The 23,868-nt window shown below is 25.8% G+C and overlaps 1 protein-coding gene and 2 long non-coding RNA genes across 4 annotated transcripts in view; 1 reads left to right on the top strand and 2 right to left on the bottom strand.

Moving 5' to 3' along the window:
• Window positions 1–19,119, top strand: part of Sec6 (Exocyst complex component Sec6) — a 34,168-nt gene extending 15,049 nt beyond the window's left edge. The window contains exons 11-23 of the mRNA XM_087159382.1: window positions 2,199–2,294; window positions 2,993–3,059; window positions 4,071–4,163; window positions 5,006–5,099; window positions 5,195–5,265; window positions 7,397–7,545; window positions 8,403–8,474; window positions 9,413–9,568; window positions 11,147–11,255; window positions 14,397–14,483; window positions 14,566–14,649; window positions 16,957–17,049; window positions 18,889–19,119. Coding sequence (XP_087015508.1) covers window positions 2,199–2,294; window positions 2,993–3,059; window positions 4,071–4,163; window positions 5,006–5,099; window positions 5,195–5,265; window positions 7,397–7,545; window positions 8,403–8,474; window positions 9,413–9,568; window positions 11,147–11,255; window positions 14,397–14,483; window positions 14,566–14,649; window positions 16,957–17,049; window positions 18,889–18,969 — 1,252 coding nt within the window. The 3' untranslated portion in view covers window positions 18,970–19,119. The remainder of the gene's footprint in view (window positions 1–2,198; window positions 2,295–2,992; window positions 3,060–4,070; window positions 4,164–5,005; window positions 5,100–5,194; window positions 5,266–7,396; window positions 7,546–8,402; window positions 8,475–9,412; window positions 9,569–11,146; window positions 11,256–14,396; window positions 14,484–14,565; window positions 14,650–16,956; window positions 17,050–18,888) is intronic.
• On the bottom strand, window positions 423–1,787 carry LOC147813827 (uncharacterized). Its single transcript, XR_015432571.1, has 2 exons — window positions 1,590–1,787; window positions 423–568 (listed from the first exon to the last, which is right to left on the bottom strand). It is a non-coding gene; the product is annotated as an uncharacterized LOC147813827 (long non-coding RNA).
• LOC147813826 (uncharacterized) overlaps window positions 4,360–23,868 on the bottom strand; it is a 34,778-nt gene continuing 15,269 nt past the window's right edge. The window contains exons 2-3 of one of the 2 annotated variants that reach the window (XR_015432569.1): window positions 5,307–5,385; window positions 4,360–4,663 (exon numbers count right to left, since the gene is read on the bottom strand). This is a non-coding gene — a long non-coding RNA (uncharacterized LOC147813826). The remainder of the gene's footprint in view (window positions 4,664–5,306; window positions 5,386–23,868) is intronic. The other variant, XR_015432570.1, reaches the window with a different exon arrangement.

Genomic DNA, 23,868 nt, shown 5'->3' with positions numbered 1-23,868 from the left:
CAGACTTGTCTATACTACAATGTCTCAGAATTTTATTTTCATCAAATTAATTTACATTACATGAAGGGATCATCAATTTTATTCATTTACACATTGCATATCAGGAATATCACTTTTATCAAAATTATTTTTTCCACTTTCTTAGTAAAATTGCTTTTTAAATATAAGAGGATTTTCAATGTCATACTTACATTTTATTATTGTAAAATTTATATCATTCATTATTGGTATAAGATAATTTAATTAAAAATTATAGGATTTATTTTGGGACAAATTTATTGTAATATACAGTATATAAATTAAAATTTATTTATAACTATGAAAAAAAAATATTTTATTAAGAACATACTTTTAATGTATCATATTATTTTGTTATAGCCCTTTACGTGTTTTGTTTTGCATTTTAAATAATACAAGAATCAATTTAAAAAATAAAACATTTATTGTCAAGTGAAACATTTAGAACATTATTCATTTTTATTTCTTATTTTTTAATTTCTTCCATAAAAACAGTATTACATCTCTTTCCTTCTTTACCAGATAAACCTTACAGGATTATACGAAATATCTGAAATAAAAGAAAGAAATCACTTTCATGATAAAATTTTACCAACACATTATTAGAATAAGGAAGATTAAATGCCATTAATTTGAAATCATTTAAGTCCTTAGGTATCCCTTTTAAACTTATTTTAAGTTTGACAGATATTTTGATTATAGTTCTAAGATTATTCTATACACTAATGAAAGATGGCAGGTGTGTTTAGTTTTGTAGTTCTTATGTTTGGATTGAAATTTGTTTCAAGAAAAATAAATTGTATTTATAAACGAAGACTCTTAAAAATGTAAGTATATTGAAAAATTAGTAAGGTACACTTACATACTTACTGTCATTATAGAAAAGCTAAGTATCAAGAGATAAATGTGAAGTATAAATAAAAAGTAAAGTATCATTAGTTAACTTTGAATAATTATAAACAAAATATTATGCAAATCATCATACACAAAAAAAAAAAAAAAAAAAAATAGAAGGGATGAATGTAGAAACAGACAAGGAGATTGGGAATTTGCATTTTTAATAATTACTTTTTATATATAATATACTACCTTTCTTGTAATACTTTTCAATAATTACTGGAAAATGGTGTAACTTTGTGAGAAACAATTTAAATATTTACCACACATATTTTCTAACTTGTTTTAAAATGAGATTTTCAAAAATTAAAAGAATTCTTAGGGAAGAATAAAATAATTATTTCACTAATAATTATAAAACTTTCAAATAATCGGACACATGCTTTTACAATCAACAGAAACAAAGATTAAAATTTAAAAATAAAGAAATATAATCATTATTATATTTTATGTTATAATACTGAAACAAAGTTTGGCGAGTTGCTTGGCGAATATTTCAAAGTAAAGCTTTTCGCCAGTATAATTCTTTACATATATAAAAATAGAAATTATTTCTATTTAAAGTAATTAAAACTTTGATCGGAACAAATTATAATAAGTTTTAATTTTATTAGCTTAAAATAAATAAATATTTTAAAAGAAAATTTATCGCAAAAATAATGTACTATACTTACCGATACTAAAATCGTGTGCAGGTTCCTGTTATGGTAGTACATCAACTGCATTGAGATGGTCATCTCATAGTGCGAAAGTATTTTTAATGCTTTCATTTTAAAGGAAATGTTATTATTAAACTAAAAACTTGTTCCGTCTCATCTATAAAAAAATTTCATCCGATCATCCTCTTCCTAACGTCGCCGCCATTTTTATTTACATTTGTATATGTCATCACATAAAATTGAAACGTCATAAAAGCAAACGATCTGATTGGTTCATGAAAGAAATTGCCTGAACGGTTGCAGATATTTCGTGCAACCGTAATTTCTATATCACACGAGCGTTTTTTGGAGAAATTTCACTTGCAGTTGCACTTACACTTGCAGTTACACTTGCAGTTGCACATATTTTCTCTCGTGTGATATAGCCATTAAGCAAGCGAAAAAAAATAATATATACTCACCGTTTTTTTTTTAATTTTAAATAGATTCTTTTTAATAAATGCAGTGAACAAGTGAAGTGATATTAATAAATAATAAAATTTTCCCTGTATTTTATTTGATATTCTAAAGTATTCTTAAAATTTGCATAGGTTATTAATAACTATTCTTTTCTCATGATTACAGGAGTTCACAAATGCTTGGACATCCTGATCTCAATATTGATGTGTCAAAATTGCCACCTCTTTTAGAAACATCAGTTATAAATAGTCTTGTTAATCAGTGAGTAACAAGTTTTAAGCTTATCTAAGTTTTTTTGTTTTGTTTAAGTCTTAAAAGTTTTTTTTTTGTCTTTTTTTTCTAACGCTATACATCTTCTGAAGTTATGTTTTGTTCTTGACTTAAAACAAAGAATCATTGCTAAATAGGATTTTGAAGTCATTGACTTTTTCTTCAACTTTAAAAATGGTAAATAGCTAGCCTTAAATGCAAAGATTTATCATAATCATTCAATAGCGTTGTGCTAATCTTGTGATATTTTTACTTATTTCAAGCATTTTTTTAAAATTTTGTAATTCTTTGAGCTGCACGTCATCGAACAACTGGTGCAATGTAGGATGATAGTTTTGTGTTGAATTGTGAAGAGCTTATATCATATATTTGCTATAATTAGGAATAATTGTAGTTAATTGAAGTCTGAGTTAGCATATAATGCTAAATTTTTTTGTTGCATCAGTTAAAAAAAAAATGTTTATTTCTTTTAGATATTTTATTTTATCTGATTGCCATCCTAAGTTTAAAAGATCCGACTAGATTTACTTTAAAATAATTTTATTTCCAATTTTAGTAGTTTTTAACATTTTTGCTATTTATTGTCTAATTTATTTAAAAAAAAATGGTATGTTATCTTACTTTTTTAATCTTAACTTTTTTTAATAATGGTTATCATTTAGTTTTTTTAAAAAATTATAAAATTTCAGGTACCTTTACAATGTTAAGCGAAATTATCGTGACTGGATGAAAAATGCCCTTGCTACAGATGTTAAAGTAAGTCATGCTTCAATGCTTTAATTTTCTCTGACAATATCAAAACTATGTTTAGGTCATAATGATTTGAAATTAAACTTACTTAATGACTTATTTTATAATATATAAGAGTTTTGTTTAAAATATCTGTGTATACTTATAACTTTTATACAGTTGAACCTCGATCCATCATTCCTGCATCTTTCATTTTCCCACATGTATTGTCTTGTTTTTATGGTTCAGTTGCAAGTGCTATTTTATAAAGATAATATTTCCCGTTTAGATCGTTTTTGAAACTAGAGCATTCCCACTTTCATGGTCCAGAAATTTTACTGACATTAAAAAAAAAAATTTGAAGTTTTTTTGTTTTGTTTTGAGAAGGAAAACAGTATGTGGATTTTAGTGAAATACTAAAAACATCACTTTTGGTGTTCATACATCAGTTGATGAAAATCGTGAAACTTGTGGAGTGATGTTGATAATAAAAATGGTTGCAGAAACCAAAGAAATGCAATAGATAATGAGGAATACAGAAAAACCGAATCATAATCAATGCCACCTTTGTGGAAGGCCTCAAGGCCTTTGACTGTATGAGAAATTTTCTGTATTCAAACTAATTTTCAGAAAACGTTTGGTAATTACAGTTACATTACATAGTTACATTTTATTACTTGCATTGAAAAGAAAAGAGCATGTACAATTTAAAATTTCATAAAATATTAAAGAAATGTATTTATCTTTCCTTCACATCGTAAATATTTTAACAGTAATCACCTAATTTTTTGAATTAAAATTTTTATACCTAATGTAAATGTGTTACTCTTTTTATTATTACTTTTTATACTTTTACACGTATTAATTTATTATAATTCATACTTTTTTAACTGATAATTTTATATCTTCTGTTGACTTGCATTCAATGTTTTCTGATATCTATCGCTCCCTATTAATGGTCACTTGATAAACGATTAATCGATGTTCTACTGTGTTTTATTTGAACAAACAACAAATGCAATTTTATTGTAATATTAGGACTGGCATCAGCATGAAGGGCCAGATGAAGATGAAAGTGGCTATTTTCACACACAACTACCTCTCATTATGTACAATATGCTGGATCAGCACGTAAGTGTGTTTTTAGTGTTTTATAAAATTATTTACATTTTGCGTTACAAGTATGTGATGGGAGATGACCAATACTGAATCACAATATTAAATTACTGGGGTTGTGGTAGCCCAGTGGTTAGAGAATCGGCCAAAGCTCTGGAGGGGCCGGAGCTTGATCCTCAACTCCGCTGAGGGCATGCGATATATGTGCACATAAAATCTGTGGAATTGAAAGTCCTCTGGTCAGTCGCTGAGCAGTACGATTTATGTTGGAAAAAATTTTCTTCCTCTTTAGATCTATGTCTAAATTGAGGAAGTGGTCTCATGAATGAGTTGTGATTCCATATATCCGTAAGGTTCTCAGCTAACACTTATATTCACCCTTGTGATGCTTTCTTCTCAAATAAAAGGCACACCTTCCTGATTCTTCCTTCCTTAATTCTCCAACAGGTCCATGGCTGACAAGACTTGGCTTCGTTTCTCCGAGTGTCATTAGAAACAACAAATTACTGTGCCATCTAAAAATGAGTTTTCAAATTTTAATGAAAGAAAATATTTAATTAAAGAATTATTAAAGTAAAAATATTTTTTTCTTGTTATTTCTTATTAAGATTTTTGCTTTCTTGCCATCAAGGAATAATTTTCTCAGCAACTATTATAATAAATAAAAGTTTTATCTCACATCATGATTGAAAAATATTCCTTCGCTTTTTATTTTTAAGTTTTTATTGGTCTCTTTTTTATTATTCTTTTGAAAAACAAAACAAAGTGTTTATTTTCATTTAAAAAATTTTAAAAATTTATCTGAATTTTATAAATTTTTTTCTGATATTTGTTCAAAATTTAGAGTTTTTTTTCAGTTGCAAGTTGCTCAGACTGTAAGTAAAGATCTTGTGCAAAGCATGATGCTTCTTAGTTTTGAAGAAGTATTGGAATTTATTCGTTCATATGAAGGTTAGAATTTTTTTTATTGGTTTTTAAAAAAATATTAAAATGCTTAAAAAAAAATTTAAAATTCTACATCTTTTGTTCTTTTTCTTCCTATTTAGAATCAATTATGTCCTACAGAAATAAACATTTTGAAGATCGAAGTGTTGTAAAATATTTTACTTCTTATATGGTAAGGCATGGTTCTTATATAATTTATTTAATTATATTTACTTAAATAAATGTGTGCAGGTATGGTATGTTTCTTCCATTGTTGCAAAAAATTGACTGGAACAAAACAGGTTTCATCCAACTAAAGTGGAAGAAATGGAAGAAACTCTTTAAGAAGAAATATTAAATATTAAAATAATTTTTGTTAAGCATTTTATAATCACAATTTTTTAAAAATTATAATGGTATTAATATCAAATATATATAATATTTAAAAAAGTGAAAACTAAAAAAAAACATATGGAGGAAAAATAAACGTGATTTATTTCTTAAGAAATTAACACAACATATTATTTTTTTTTTTAATGTTGTATATAAAAAAGTATAGTAAGACTTAAATTTTATAGTGGTATAGAACTGTTAAAATATTAGAGACAAATTTTAAAAATTAAATTAAATTAACAAATTATATAATAATCATAATTCAAATTATAAGTATAATACCATTCCCAATTAAACACTGTTTCAGTTTGATTATTTAAAACAATTATTAGTTAATATGCTAAAGGTTTTTCTAACTAGATAATTTTCAAACAAATTTTTTATTTGCCTACCTATTCATGAAATTATTTGTTAATTATAATTTATTATCTAAGCTTAATTTTTAACTGTTAATTTTTTATTAAAATTTACTATTCTTTCATTTATAAATGTTTTATTGCTGATGTACATAATTTTAAAAAAATAATAAAATTTTTGAGCTTTTTTTAATATTTTAATATGAAAATTGTGAAAAACAAAATATTATTTGAATATAAGGTATTTTTTCCCTTAAATAATAAAGCTTTGAAATTTTCAACGGCGTTACAAATTATTATTGAATAGAAATTTTTGTTTTCACATTTAATTAGCCTCAAAGTGTTATATATAGGGTTTACTAATGATATGACTTAAGAGTAGAACATTAGTTCATGTTATTCTGTTAATAATAAGTTAATAAATTAAAAAAAAAAATTATTTCATTATGCTAGATTTTAAAAGCAAAACCAATTGTAATCACTTAAAAAATATCTTAAAGTTTAAAAAAAGAAAAAACTTTAACCACTAGAAAAAAATCCTAAAGTAATTTTTAAAAAATTCTATTGCAAAACAGAATATTAAATTAATATGCGAATAGCAATATGCGTACACATAATTTAGATATAAGTTTTTATATGTATTAAGGAAATAAGGTTAACTTATAAATCTAAATGAAACATAAATTGTTATGCTAGGTCATATAACTTTTAAAATTCTATGTATTAATATAAATGGTTAATATGAAAATAGTTGTTTTTCTTAAAAATGAAGAAGGAAATGAGAAATTTTTTAAAAACATTTTCTCACATTTTAATAAATTTATTTATTTAAATTTATTGTATCAGTCTATATTAATTTCACCCATTTTGTCCAGATTATTCTGTTTTCCCCCATTTTATTTTATTGTCTTGAAAAAATTCTTTTGGAAGAAATTTCAGCCCTGATTACATACCTGATAGATACAAGATTTTCATTTTTATTGTGATACATTTTTCATGAATTTTATAACATAAACTGATATCAAAACATGTTTTTCATTTAACACTATAAAATCTGATCCATTGACATATTTTCAAGCTAAGTTGTACTTTTATTACTAAAAAATAAATAAACTTCTGAACAAAGTTTATTTTAGTTATAAACACTTTGTTTTTCTGCGTAAGTGTTTAAATTTTTATTTTGCATTTATATTAAAACAGTTTCAAAAAGTGTACTAAAGAATTTATTTTCGTATAAAAAGAAAAATAAGTTTAGACCATTTGAAATTTTTTTAAATTTTTTATTCTTTTCATAAAAATTGCCCAAAAAGAGAACAAAAGTTTCTGAAAATAATAATTTATTTTTTTTAGTTGATTTCCATGATTTGAACCAAGAGCAAATAAATTTAATTTTTTTAAGCATACTTCATAATTTTTGAACTAAATATTTTTATTGTATTTTGTAGATATTTTTTTAAGTAAATGATTTTTCAATAGTTTACTTAAAACTGAAAATATTTATTGTTTAGTTACATCTGTTGTTTTAGCATTTTAAATTACAAATAGCAAATGCTACTTATTATTTTTATTTTACAGATAGCAACTTCTAATAATTGCCTTCAATTTTGCGAATTCGCTGATAAATTGAGGATAAGATACTGCAAAGATCTTACAGTAATTTCAAAAAGTGCTGAAACAGTATTTTGTCGGACAATTGAAGCTTTTTTGAAATTGATTATGGTTGTGTAAGTATCATTTGTTGATTTACTTTTAAATATTTACACCATTTTTTCGTAGAGGATTTCATTTTCAAATGTTTACCTTTTGATTTACAGTTATTATGTTGGTAAACATTTATCTGCAAAATTTTCAGGAAAATATGCATAGTTCCACTTTTAATTTGTATTAAATAAGTATGTGTATTTTTTTCAAGTTTACATATTAATTATTAAACATTGAGTCTATTCTTTAAATTAAACTTAACTTTGTTTCATCATAGTAATTGTATGTTATGATTATCTTATATTTAAGAATGAATATATCTTATTTCTTAAAATCTTTAATGGCGTAGGGAAGTCAATGAGATAACATTGTTTAGGACTCGAGTTCTATCATAGTTGATGACTTTAGGCTTCAAGCTTACCTTCATGTGAAACAATGCTAGCTTTACTGGGATGTTAAGGTAACTGGCGGACAATGCACTGATCATATTGACGCCATCATGCAGTGGTCTCAAATTTGTGGAATGATAACCTCTATGACTCTCCTGGCCGATAACTGGCTGTTGTGAGAATACTTTATTTTTTTGTTGTTCTTTTTAAAAGTAAATATATTTATTTCAGGAGTAACTCCTTTATATTCACCAAGCTGGTAGTTCAAAATAATCAGCTGATTCTTTGAAATTGTTTAACGAATTGATAAATGTTTACTTTTATTAGTGAAGTATATAATTTTAATATGTAATAATAATGTTGTTGTTGTCATAGGTATATAATAATTATGTAACTAAAATATAATAAATAAAAATATAGTTATACTATTTCAAAATTAGCTTTTTTTTAAATTGTTGTTTTTAGTTTTACATATGTGTTGTTTATTTTAGATTGAAGTGTTTGAGGGAAGAACTTTTTATGGACTTGAGTAGTAATTTGAATGAAGTAATGACTCGTACATGGTACGTTGAATTCATATACATTTAACTTAGTTATTATAAAAATGCAATTATGTACTAAAACATTACAAATTCATATTAACTTTGTTTTTATTCTTGTAATGATCTTGCATGTAGAAAGTAATATTTTTTTTCTACTTTGCAAATCAGTTCTCAACATGTCATAATAATTGAGAAGAAATAAATTGAAATAACTGAGAAAAGTAAATAGAGAAGAAATCTCTCAAATTTGTCTGTTTGTGGAGGTATTGTTAATGTTAATAAAGATTTTAATAATCTTTCCATAGTTAGGATTTATTGGTGGTTTATATCCTATAGTGCTTACAAATATGTATTAAATATATGAGTAGTGCTTTATAATTATTCCAAAAATGTTTATTTAGACTAGAATTACACATTAATAGTATTTTTTTATTTGAAAAAAAAGGAAGATTTATTTTTTACATTTTATTAATGTTTCACTCTTGTAAATAGTTCTACATTTTTTTTAATGATATATCTTATTTTGTGAGACAAATTATTATTGTTTTTTGTTTAACATTTTGTCTGACACCATTTTATTTTATTTTTTCTAAATCACACATACACAAAATGTTTCCTTGTTAAGTTGAAGAGATTAATACACACTAAATGACCTTATGTATTAAGTTTTTTTTTCTTCAAAACTACTACTATTTGCTTTTCATTGTGTGATGAACAAATAGAAATAATTTTGCTATCAAATTAATACTTGTTGAATTATAATTTCATCTGAAATATTGTTAAAACAATAAAGAAAAAATATTGAACTATTATTTAATTATTTAAAATATTTGTTTTGAAAGTGTAATTTTTTAAAATTTTTTAATCTCTGATTTTTTTATCAAATGTTAAAGGAAAAAGTTCTTTTCTAAAAATAAAAATATATCTATAAATATGAGATTTTCATTGGTTTTTTGTAGGCTTCTCTCAGGGACTCAAATTGTAGATACAATTCATGCTACATTAGAAGATTATGGAGCAGACTACACACACCTTTTGCCAGAAAACTTTAACTTATTAATTACTGACGTTATGAATTGGATTGCAGTAAATTACATCTACTCTGTGCTTCAAAAGTATGCTCATCAACTTAAGAATATTTTGATTGTTAGTTTTAAAATTATTGTGAAGCAAAAGTTGCTTAGTATAAGTTTGTGCTTTATGAAAATTGCATGCAGTATTTTAGAAAAGTTGATTGCAGTAATATATAAAAGTTGCTTATTCAAATTATGCGAAGTCATATAAATCTTTTATAAAAATATTGTGCAATTTCTTACTTAATTTTATCCTAATATTAATAATTTTCAATTAAGTTTTAAAAATGTATTTTAACAATCATATTTAAATATTAAGGACTTTCAAAGTATTTGAATTTATTTAATTAACTTGTCAACCATTTATTATTATTAATAATATAAGGTTGATCAGCTTTATATTATCTACAATATTCATGTAAACTGAACGCTAAGAAGTTATATTTTGTTGTATTTCTTTTAAGAAATCAATAAATATACTTTAAAACTCAATCTATTTTTAAAATAGTTACACTTCCTGCTGATTGGATGCCTTTTTTATAGCATATTATTTTATTCTTCATATAAACTTTGTATTGCTTTGCTGTTTAAATGATAATTTTTAGTGCTTTGTTATATAAATTGTTATAAATGTTATATAGATCTCATTTCAAATTTCTTTTTAACTTAGATTCTTAAGCACTTTATTATGTCTATGAAATTGTTTAATAAAGTAATCTAAGTAAATTGCTGAACTTGCTTGTCAATAAATTCATTACATGAAATGTATCAAAATTAAGAAAAGAGAGAAGTGACTCAGAAATCAAGAATGCAATAATTTTTGGCTTATACTAAGGAGTGAAAATAAAACATTTCAAAACTCTAAACAATTTTAAAAAGTTGCATTTAATTTTAAAGTTGTTTTTAAATATGCAATTTATACAAGGTAATTATCAAAAAAGCATGTCTTTTGTAATGAGCTACTAAAGGTGAAAACTTTTATAAATATGAAAGATTGAAATATTCAAACATAATCTTGTATGTTTATTACCTTTACAATAAAAATATGTTATGAGGAATCAAATTTCTTTTTGCCTAACATATATTTATGAATTTAAATGTGTTTTGATCTATGAAATTTATTATACATAATAAGTTATTTCAATACTTATTTGAATCACTTGGAATTTTTATGTATCAGTATTTCAGTGTACCATGATTGTAGACATTGTATAATATTTGTAGTCATATGATTTGTAAAAAAAAAGTTTATTTAATATACCTACTAATATAAACTGTTCTTCAAAAATGTTTTAGGTAATGTGTATAACAAAATATGTGTAATTTAACCTGTAGCAAATTTTTTCCCCATTACTATAAACTCGTGTAATCATATTTTTAAGTATAATATTATTAGAGGTAATATTTAGAGTATTATTCATGTAAAATATTTCATGTAGTGTTTGAATTGAAATAATTATAAAAATGCTTATGTTTAATTTAGTCTCTAGTAAGATTAATTAAGCGCAATTTTAAAAGTAACTTTGATATCAAAAATAAAATGATTCATTAATTTTTTTTTTACTTGAAAAGGGGTATATTTTGAATTGTAATATAATTTATTCTTTTATATTCTTGCAGAAGAATGAGCTTCAAAACATATGAAGAAAGAAAACTGGCATCTGAAAAAATGTGTGATGAAGGAAAACTACTTCAACAACTATTTCAGCGTGCACCATTTAATAAAAGAGTAAGTCCAAACTAAGTAATTTATTTTTGATCATAACTATTGTGGGTGTTGGTAAAAATTATACTCTTGCATTATTTTCATTTTTTCTGTATCATTAATATTATTTTCTGTAGTGTTTGTTATCAAGTAACTTTAATTTTCTTTATTTAATGTTTACTCAAGGATGACCTTCTATTTTCTTAAGTTTATATTAAGTTCTTAAGTCACATGATTTCTTGAATTCAAAACTCTTACTTCACATCTCTCAGTTTCTATAATCTTAAAAAAATTATTATAAGAGATGAAAATATTATTATTTGACTGTAAGTAATTGTTCATTCCAAGACTTTAGAATTAAAAAATTGTCAATGTGATTATTTGACTGTGATTTGTTTTTATAAAAATAATCTTATTACTTTTCTTTTATATGATTTGCAATTGTGTTTATTACAAAACATCATATTATCTTCCCTTGTAAAAATCAATAAAAACAAGTGTATTAATTGACCTTTACTATTAAAATAATGTGTTATGTTAATGCTGTTTACTTGCTAATATCTGATAATTTTTGGTTTCTCAAGCTTTAGTTTAATTTTAAATATATCTTTTGTTACAGCTATCACGTTTTTAAGTTAAATAAAGCATAACACACAGTGTGTATATATTGGTCACTATAATACATGCTGTTTTCTTTTATTTTGCTAATATTAGTTTAATAAAATAATCATTAAATTTTACTAAGAAAATTGCCAAGAGTTATAAATGCATTTTCTTTTAACTGATAGAGTTAATTTAGGTGAAACATTTTTGCAAATGATTTCAATAGAACTCTTAAACTTTTTTTCTCATGTCTTTTAAGATTATAGTTTACTGAAATATATTTAGAACTAAAGATTTTGTTAAAGGTAATATTTGCAATTGCTATTTAAAATTTATGGTTTAAATAATGTTTTAAAAATTAATTGAAAATGTATTCTTTTTTTTAAAAAAAAATGCAATAAAAGTCATTTGCAACAAAAGTCATTCAAACTTTGATCCATTTTTCCTGCATCTCACATTTTCCCATACATATCTTGTTTAGACATTTGCATCTCAAATGTTATTCTTATAAGGTTAATAATACCGATTAGATCATTTTTGAAACTAGTTATTCTCTCCGTCTATCATTTAGAAATTCTATCAACATTTAAATAAAAGTAAGATGAATATTAAAAATTGAAGTTATTTTCTTTTGAAGTAGAAAAAGAGTAACTCCTGATGCCAATGAAGAAGAAGAAAATGAGAATTTGTTACACTGCAGGGAAAATTATTTAATTTTGACCTTTGATTTTGATGCATCATTTGATGAAAATGTTGAGATTTAATATGTTGTCATTTACAGATATGATTGTGTAGCTCATTAAGTCCGTAAATGCGATGAAAATGGCGAAATGGAATCACAATCAGTGTTAAGGTTTATGAAGGCCTTGAAGCCTTTTAAACAACGAGGAAAATTCTGTATTCACATGAATTTACACAAAATGAACAGCAATCTGTTACATATATCGAAAATTTATTGTTGGTACTGAGTAGAAAACAATTTATTTTCAAACCAAAATTTCCAAATATTTTTAATAAATGTGTTTATTCATCTTTCTTTTGCATCACAAATATTTCTGCAGTAAGTACGTAATTTTTTCAATTGAAACTTTTTATACTAATTGTAAGTTTATTACTTTTCAAGTCTATTACTTTATTTTTTTTACACATATTGAAGTCAATATTTGATATTTTATGTTGACCCTAAATACTCTGTTTTCCTGCATTATTATTTTACAATGAATGGTGTCAGGAGAATTGATTAATCGGTTCTATCGTATATTTATTTAAAAACTTAAAGTAGATATAAAAACAAACAAAAAACTGATAAATAAAAAAGTGTGACATTAAAATATTTACACAAACTCATCTTAAAAGTTAAAACACGCAACATTCATTATTGATAAATGTATTTAATCAAACATGAAATTTGTAACTAATGTTGAAGGATTATTTCAATTGTAAAATACCTTAAAAAAGCATCTAAAGAAAGTAATTTCAAAACATTATAATCCTAAAAATTTTGCATGGCACTATGTGTTTTTAAACAGTCAAACAATGAAAGATCATATGTATCAGAAATTAAAAATATCTATAAAATAACAAATATCAAATAGAATATCAAATTGTCTTTCATCAACCAAGGACTTTTTTTGCCAAAATTTGTTTTTAATTCTTGTAAAATGGGATAGATCTGGAAAAAAAGAACTGCAATTTATTCGTATTACAGAACAGCACCCTGCATGACGTTCTATTAGTTATACCAATGCAGATTTGAAACTCACTAGTCGAAAATCTTTATAACTCAAATCGTGAAATACTTTGTGTTTTATAGAATTCAATATGTTAAATAGTATATCATTTCCCATATTATTAAACTTACTGTGGCATTTTAATTTCATGTCGAGTGGATCAATATTAATGTTTTAAAATAATTGTAAATAGAAATATTTTAAAATGCAAAAATATGCACGTTTTTTGCTATTTAAAAAAAAATTGAAATTTTCAGGAGTATTAGCAGTTAAATTTCATAAGTTTTTAGTTTGCTTTAGAGAGTGCAAAGTTAATGCAGTTTATAGGGAATCGTCGTTTATAGAATTGTGTTTTATAGATCTTCTCTACTAGCTTTTTAGGTTTGATGTTTATTAGAGAATATCAGAACTTCTTAATTAACTTTTTTAACTTAATTTTTTTAATTAATTAGCAAAACTAATCTTTTTTTTATTGAAATGTTAATTAAGGTGTCCACTTACATATTCGGTTACTAATTTTTATTTGTTTAAACAAAATTACTTTGTTACAATAAAATATTCTAATACCAAAAAAAGTACTTGCGTGACGTGAAAATATCTTTTGTGATGTAACTCTTTCAAAAGTACATAAAAATGATTGCCATCAGGGGTATACATGTAGATTTGTTAAATACACCTTGTGCACCACCTAGGAACCAAATCTAGAACCCGAATCAATAATCAGAAATTATGTTCAAGCTAATTAACAATTTCAATAAAATGTATTTATTATTTTGCTTTCATACTATTTTTCTGATTATTGAAATTGATGTTATTTGATCTTTTATTTCAGCTTAATTCTGTGGTCAAAAAACGAGCCTATTATGATGCAAAAATAACTTTAGAAAATATTATTAAAAAGTTTGGGCCCACTGAGCAAGTAAATAAAATTTCATAATATTTTTTATTTAATATGTAAAAAAAGTATTTTTCAAGTCTTATATGATAATTTTTACTTTTAGAAGGAATCTCCATTTGAAGCAGTACCACTTTTAGCTGAAGTAATAAAACTGAAAGATGTCAGCATGCTTTCACTGGAAATTTCCGTACGTTATTTTCATTTTAACCTCACTGAAAATTTTTAAAATGTAATGTATTTACTGAAAATGCAATGTTAAACTTTTGTTAGTTTAATTTTTTATTTTACTTATTTCTTTGTTTTGATAAATTCTTATAGCTATGATGCAATGCTATGTTCGTTTTTAAAAATTATCTTTGTCTATAAAATGTATATTCAATTTTCACTTAGTAATTAGAGCTAGGCAATATTGTGATATATCATTTACAAACATGAATTATTTCTTGTTGTGTCTCTATTTTTTTTCCAGTTTATTTTAATTTTACGTAGAGTTATTTTCATAAACCAAGCTAATACAGCTAAACAGGATGTAAAAGGACATCTAAAAGAGATATTCTAACTTGAGGCAAATACTCTTCTCATAGTCAGAACTTGTATGTTACATTTTAGCAAAAAGGGTAAAGGGAGTAAATGGAAGGAGATAGTTGCATACTGTTATTTAGTCACATGAAGTACTATTTTTGATGTGTTTTTTTATTTTGCTCTCTATGAGATGGAACCTAAAATGATGGGACTAATAGTTTAGTAGTTATAAGGATTTTATATGTAAAAAGTCAGATTTTGTACTTGTTTCTAGTATGTTATTTAAAGGATGTATTGTTTCTTATACAGTGGTACCTCGAGATACGAGTGCCCTAACATACGAGTTATTTGAGATACGAGCTATCGAACGAGCGAAGTTTTGCTTTGAGATACGAGGATCGACCATGCAAGTCCTTCTCGTCCTCGACAATGCTCCTGCTCAACCACCGAGCCACGAACATGACATCCTCGAAGAGTTCAAGTTTATAAAGGTTCTCTATCTAACACCACTCCTATCCTGCAGCCCATGGATCAGCAGGTGATTTCTAATTTTAAAAAGCTGTTCACTAAGCACCTGTTCCGGCACTGCTTTCAGGTGACAGAGAACAAAAACCTCACCCTTCGAGAGTTCTGGAAGGACCACTTTAACATCATGATATGCCTCAGAATTATTGATCAGGCCTGGCTGAGTGTCACAACGTGGACCTTGACTTCTGCATGGAAGAAGCTGTGTCCTGAGTGAGTGTATAGCCAAAAATTGTGCTGTGGCCTGAGTCTGCAGCTTCGAAGGATTCGAACCCGAAGTGCCAGTGGAGGAGGAGATTGTGTCTCTGGGAAAATCTATGAACCTGGTGATGGGCGAGAGAGACGTGAACGAGCTCGTCTAGGAGCACTCTCAGGAACTGACGACCGAGGAATTACAAGAGTTACAGTCGCAGCTGCATTCGGGAGTTCTGCATGAAATTGGTTTCCAGGAAGAGCCAGAGGTGGAGGAGGTTACCTCTACAAGTGATATAAAAGAGTTCTGGGGAATGTAGGAGAGAATTTCACAGTTCATGGAAAAGAAACACCCCGAAAAAGTTGCAACTGGTCGTGCATCGGAGCTATTTCATGAAACTTGCCTAACTCATTTCTGCAGCATTCTGATAAAGAGGACGAAACAAACCTCCTTGGACAGTTTCTTTTAATCCGGCTAAAAAAGCAAAGACCAGTGAAGAGAAAAGCAGTGACTAAAATTAAGCATGCAGTAGCATTTAAGTTGTGTGTAAGTGACCGAAATACAAAATATGTATTTACACTTTGTAAAACCAGTTTTTTTTGCTTTACATTCTCTTTTATTATGTTTTTATACAATATTTGTCATTTATAAATACATTTTTCTTATTCAAAAACACGTAACAAAAAAAATTGGGGGGGGGGCAGCATTTTTGGGGCTGGAACGGATTAATGGCATTTCAATTAATTTCAATGAAGAAAATTGCTTTAAGATACGAGCAAATTGACATACGAGCAAGGTTACGGAACGAATTAAACTCGTATCTCGAGGTATCACTGTATACTCTTTTGTGCTGAATGGATGGAAACCAAACACGAGTCAATTGAACTCATAGTTCAGAAGTTGCATGGTTTTTTATGTATAAAAATAACTATTTTTGACTAGTACTTATATATGCATTTAACAGCTCGATCTGGAAAAATAAAGTATAACTTGCCATGTATATTGTGAGCTAAATTGAATGGGACAAATCTTGAGTCAATGAGATAAATAATTTTGATGTTATAAAAGTTATATTCATATAAAAGAACAATTGAAAAGCAACCCTTTTTGCTCTATACAAGTACTTTATATTAATATTTCACAATGTACTACAAACTCATTATACAGATTAAAGAAAAGTATTATTTTAAATGTAATAATTTTATTTATTAATTTTTTTTTTAAATAAATGCTTTTCTTCTTTTGTTAATTTAGGGTGTTATTCGTCAGTATCCTGATGTTACTCTAGAACAATTAGTTGCTTTAATACTATGCCGTGGTGATGTAAGCAAGAACGAAGCAAAACAAGTTTGTGGATTTTTGCATCTTTTTTAGTTCTAGCGATTTATATAAAGTAATACTGAATCTTAAAAAAAAATTAATTCATTTAACATTCCTATTAAAGTTCTTATTTTATTATTCTACAATCATTTACTAGTACTTACTAAAGATTTTCTTTTAATATATTATTGTTTATTCTTTTTTATGAAAATTACTTTTTTTTCTGCAAAACAATTTGCCAAATTTGCATCTCTTTAGTATAAATGTTAGTTGTGAACAATTTAGCAAGAAAGTAATTTAAAATCAATTATTTATAAAAATTTGAAGTTGGCATAGTTAATAAGTAAATATTTGAATTAGTATTTGAAATATAACTTTTTTCTGTATATAAATGGTTTATGCAATTTGGAAAATATAACACAAATATGCATAATCAAAAAAGACTTAAAAAACAGATTATCAGAAAGTTAATATTGAGTATATTTACTTCAAAAATTATTGTATAGGTCTAAAACTTTTTTGAATTACAAAAACTGGTTACTTTTAGATTATTTTTTTTAAAACTTGATATTTAATTTCTCCAATTTTTAATGTTATTTTTTAAAATAAAAATCATTATTATTCTTTTAATTTTCAGTATAAAATTACCATAAATAAATTCAAAAATATTGAAAGATTGAAATTACATTGATCAATACAGCATTATGAACAGATTATGTCTGGTCACCTAATCCAGTGCAAAAATGCAACTACTGGAGATTCCTTTATGTGTAAAGAAGTCAGAAAGAGTTTTGAAAGAGCCCCATTCAATTATAATCTGTAAAGGAAAATTGCCAATTCTTAAAATGTTAGCATTTTCTTTAGAAAAGGGAACATTTTTAGTTCATTTTCTAAGTGAGGTTTCAAAGCTGAATCACTTAATCTGTGAAATGAAATAAAATGTAATAAATTTAAATTAAATTTATCTATAAATTGTTAAAGCCTGTCGATATTTTTTCTACAATTTTAAAAGTTACTTCACTTTTGAATATTAATGTAAGAGAAAATAATTTGCTAATTATGATTGTGTTTAAGGTTTTGTATTTATGTTTTATTGCTTGGTTGATAATTTGTTTATGTTTCTTTCTTTTAATTCTTTTTTGTTTATTACTTATCTGTATTAATATTTTCAATGAGATTTTTCTGTTGATGTTTTTAAGATATTTATATGTTAGGAGGTTTTTATTCATAAGATGTGGTTGTTTTTATTGATATCCTATCTGCAAGATCAAAACTGTGATGGCATGTTTTCGGGTCATCCTCAGGGATGCTTTCCAGATCCTTACCGATAATCCATTGTACAGCCCTAGTGCAATGTAAATAAAGTACTACTACTGGACCATATTTCTCATCTTTCTACAAATCTAATTTAGTTATCGAATGACTTTAAAAATAGTTGCGTAAAATAATTAATTGAGCACATGTTTGGGAGCGTTCTGTTTATATTTTTCCTCATTGTTCTAGGTTAATAGGCAGCCCTTCTAATATTCATTGCGTTCCTTTAATTTTCTTTACTGTTAGTTCATATTACTGTTAATGTTTGGTTGCAGTATAGTTAAGACTAACTCTTTTGAATTAAACATTGTGTCTGACTTAGTATAAACCATCATTAAATTTTGTCACATCGAATACAAAATGTCATTACATTTTTTGTCACTCTTAAACTAAACAAGCTTGTGTTGTTTTATATTGCATTCTACCTATCTATCATTGAAAAATAATCTTGCAAAATGATGCATGTTTGGAATTTGAAGTTTGATAATTTTTGTCGCAAAATATTAAATTATTATTATTATTTTTTTAATTATGTTTATTTTTCCATTTCAGCTTGTTTCTGATATCATGACAGAAATCGGGTCTCAGCATAAAGAGAAAACTATATTTTCTGATATCACAATATCACTGTGAAAAACTTTTCTGTAATGTTTTTTATCCGGTTTCATCCTGTCAAATACTTGTTTTTGAAGCAGAGTAATGTGTTGTATTTATTATTAAAATTTGTATCATATATACTTTCCTACGTAGAGTTAAAATAAAGAAATTATTTATTTTATGAAATGTCTGCTTCAGTTAATAGTCTATAAGTGTATTTTTTTCGCTATTAATTTTCAATAAAATGATATTCTTTTTAACAGAAAAGAATTATTTATCTATGTCAGTTCTACTAGCATAGTTTTGAATTATAATCTTTCTAAATTATTTTTCTTGCTTGTATAATTGTAATGCTTAGATTAATATGTTGATTTACATTAGATCATAAATATTATGCAAAGTTTGTTATTATCTCTTATTTTTGAGTGGATAAATTTATATTAATTATTGTAAATATGTAAAAATAAATAAAGATAAATAAATAAAATGAATGAAAAAATAAACAATATTAACCCTTTGACACAGATGGGACACTGCTGTCCCTTATATATATATATATTTTTATGATGCACTAATTACAAGTAAAAATATATTTTGGTATTTTTTACTCTTAAAAAACAGTTTAATAGTTACTAAAAATATTTGTTAGACAATCAGAATTATATTTGTACTAAAATATAAAATTTAAAAAAAAGTAATTTGAAAAGAATTTCATTTTAGTCATATTAAAAAATGTATCAAAAAAATTTAAATTGAAGATAAAAAATTTAAATTTTGTAAATTAAAAATTTTTTAATGAAGAATAACAGTTTCTCTTTGATCTAAAGTGCAAATTAGAAAAATTATTATTTGGAAGTTAGCTGTGTTTGGAAGTAACACAAAAAAGACACCTATGTCTCATGTTGTATTATGTAACCATAAATTATCAAAATTCTGAATACAATTTTCACTTAGTTCAGTCTAAATTAATATACAAAATAATGAAAAATGTATGCAAAATTTGTTTTATAAAAATAGTTTACGTGTGCATATTTAAATATGCATATCTTAAAATGACTTGAGTAGTAAGTTTCTTAATAATTCATAAATATTATCAAACGATTTTTGTAATTAACAAAAACCATTTTATCTAAATAAAAGTTTTTGGAAAAAAAAATGGAATTTAAAAAAAGATGATATTTTATAGAATTGAATGTGAGCTATATAGCATGAGTTCAAATATATAATTAACGTTAAATATGCTAATAAACATACAAATACTTAGCGAAATACAATTGATAAAATATTAATACTCAAGCAATTTAGTTGTTTTTTTTAAATCTATTTACTAACATTTTTTAAACATCTTCTCAATGACAGATAAGTGAATTCGTATGATCATGACTCAGTTGGAGAACAAATTAATGAATTTATGGCTTAATAAATTAATGCATTGAATACATGAATCAGCAAATTAAGGAATGGGCCTATACATGAATTACTGAATAAATGTATCAGCAAGCAAATAAATGAATGCATCAACGTAGTGTATCAATAAATCTATTTGTGAATCAATAAAAAGGGTGAATAAACTAATTGATAATTTAGTGAATTGATGTAATTCGCTTGTAATATATTGATTCTCTCATTCATTAATTCTCTTTTCATTGGTGCGTTGACTTATTAATTTGACTCTTTTGTTCATTGATTCTCTAATGCACAAATGAAGTAGCATTCACTTCTTCATTTATTCTTCGACAGGTTAACTTTTTCATTTCCTTGTTGATTGATTTAAAAAAAAGCATTTTAATTCGTTTTTTTATTACTCTTTGGAATTAATTTTTTGTAGCATACTTGATCTTGATACAAATTAGTGATCTTGCCTGATTCAGGTGTGAGGTGTTAAAATCTGAAATTAGTTATGCTCCTAAAGCTACAGTTTTTTTTTTAAAAATCATGGTATTAGTCTATTTTTGTCAAAAGGTACAAGTTTAAAAACTTTATATATAACTTTATATATAAATATATATAATGGAAGTCGCATAAAGGTTATGACAAACTTCTAGGGGAGTTAGAGCACATCATCGGGATTGTAATTTCATTGGAACCCATGCCCGGAAATGTTAAGGTACGCATATACATATGTATATATATACACCGAAGAGCCATTACATTATGACCACCCTCCATCTATATCAATGGGCTCGTCCAAGTTTTCATGGTTTCTTGCCCGGGAACAATGTTTTCATGGGGCACATTAGGACCTATAATCCTCATAGAACAATCCCTGACGTCTGTAAGCTACTTGAACATAGTTGCAGACCAGGTTCACCCATTCATGGCAACAGTTTTTCCTGCGGGGGATGGTGTTTACCGACACGATAATGCACCATAATCGTCATGGATTGGTTTGAGGAACATTCCAGTGACTTTCAAATCATGTCTTGGCCCCCAAATTCACCTGACCTTAATCCAATAGAGCATTTGTGATCCTACTTGGAAAACCTAACTCATACTGCTACGCTACCCCCTCGCAATGTGAGGGAATCGGAGGACCAGTTGGTGAGCTCTTGGTACCAGATACCTCAGACTACCTATCAGCACCTTGTGGAATCAATGCCACAACGGGTGCTGGCAGTTTTGATGGCTAAAGGTGGTCCTACATGTTATTAGCAGGGTGGTTATAATGTAATGGCTCTTCGGTGTATATAGCATTAAGTAAAACTTTAAATACTTTAAACTTTTGTCTTTTTTAAAAATGTTTAGTTGATAATATCAAAGTGCAATTACTTGCTCCCTAATATAAACTATCTAGCGTTTTCTCATAAAAATTATAGTATACCACTTATACATCAAATCAATAAAAGTTCATTAAGAATAACTTGCTTGATGTAATGAAAAACTCAAAATTTACAATTGGTAGTCCAAATTATTTATAGGAGTGGCAAAAATATTAAGATCATATCATCTAAATTTCAAGTAATATTTTATAGGTTGAATATGCGAAAAAGAACAAAAAATTATGTCTATTTAGAGAAAATACGTTTATAGTTGTGTCTAATTTCCCAACTTTTTATTTTATTTTGTAAAGCACTACGTTATTAGCATGTTCAAATTATATTTCTAAATTGCTGAGATTAAATTTTAGTATGGGAAAACCTGTTTGATAGCTTAGCTCGAAAGTTCAAGTATTATTATATTGAATATTTAATAAAACATTTTAAAAAACCATTCAAAAAAGTTTTAATAAAATTAATAATACTTCTTCGTTTTAAGAATCTAGCTAGAAGAAGTTTTAATGCGTTTTACCAAGTTTCAATTCTTTAAATCATTACTGTTTTATCATCATTTTGCCACACAGTACGTAAAATTAAATAAGTGAGAAAAAATAGTTGATTGGATTTTTGTTATAGTAAAAATTATTAGGAAGTTTTTTATCGAGTTGAATTTATTTCAATTTAACTATTTTTAAAAATTATTGTTAGTTTTAAAAAATGAAGGAAAATTTAAAAAAAAAAAGTATATTTACTCAAGAAAAAACGATCTCGAAAAATCTTGATACTTATTAAAATTTCTCTTTAAAAGTTATGTACTTAATATTTATTTGATAAATACTAGTTAGATATACATGATAAAATGTGTGAAATGATAAAATATGATAAAAGGTAAGCCATTCCAGTGAGTCATGGAGTTTAAGGCTCGACTATTTCGTGACCAACTGCATAATGGTGGCAATATGATCAGCATTGCGCACCGACTGCCTTTACTTTCTAGACAAGCTCATACTCATCAATCTGATGCTGGACGGGCTTTAAAGCGGTGGTTGAACCAAAATTCTTCAAGTATGATAAAGTCTGTTTAATTATATAGTAAACCTGTATTGAATTCATAGATTATAAAATTCAAATTCAAAAATAGCATACATTTAATCTGCTGAAATTTAATGTCTCACAACTCTGAAGTTAAATTTTTAAAACGTGTTTAAAAATGATGTAGATTATAAGCGTTTTTAATAAGTTGAATCTTTAAAATTAACGCTTATTTTATTTTCCGAACACTTTTTTTTAAATATATTTTCGATAAATATTGAACCTGAGCCCTATATTTTGTCTTGTTCTTTAAGCTATACCTTTGTTAGTTTAAATATTATAAAAAATTAACCTGCCAACCAAACTGGATTGAAAAATTTGATCCGTTATTGAATTGAATGACTACTAATTGATTAAAAACGTAAGTGATTAATAAATTTTGCGAAATTTAAATTTGTATTAATTATTGTATTGTATTAATAACTTGGAAAATAATCAAATGTTAGTAATAATTTTTTATGTAATAACAAATAATTTACTCATTATTTTATTTTGGAAAATAAATAGCTAATATTTGTTATATGGGAGATTATATTTTGAGAAGGATTACCTCTTCACTTGTCACCTTAAATCTTCAATAATTTAGTTACGTCTTACTTTTTAATCATTCTTTCTTATGAAACTTTTTGAAAATCTTTATGTCCTTTTACACTGTTTGAGATTTTAAAAGTCTTGTGATAACTACTGATACAATAGCTAGGTTAAAATTATTATTTCAGATTTTGTTCAACAAGTTAAGTCCAAAAGCCGTTGAGAATATTTTATTTTATTCTCTGCTGGTGAGTTTCGATAAAAGTAAATTTGAAAACAGACGTTCTATAACTGAGCTTGCAGATCAAAGTTCTGGTGAACTCGATTTCTCATAGGCTGAAGAAGCATTTTTACACATATCTTGTGATCCCTCAAAATGAATTGAGGCTTACCTAAAAAAAGTAACTGCTTGAGAAAATATCTTCCCCGGATATTTCTTTACACCCTCCTTTTATTTGTCGAAGACAGACTCAAAATAATGGTATAGAAATCCTACTTTTCTATAGCGGTGAAAAATTCTTGGCTAAGAAAAGGATGATTATTGAAACAGCTATCA

Source organism: Parasteatoda tepidariorum, chromosome 3, assembly GCF_982258835.1.
Source record: "Parasteatoda tepidariorum strain Cologne lab strain chromosome 3, Ptep-v5.0, whole genome shotgun sequence".
NCBI lineage: Eukaryota > Metazoa > Arthropoda > Arachnida > Araneae > Theridiidae > Parasteatoda > Parasteatoda tepidariorum.
This window is presented reverse-complemented; position numbering and strand designations above follow the sequence as displayed.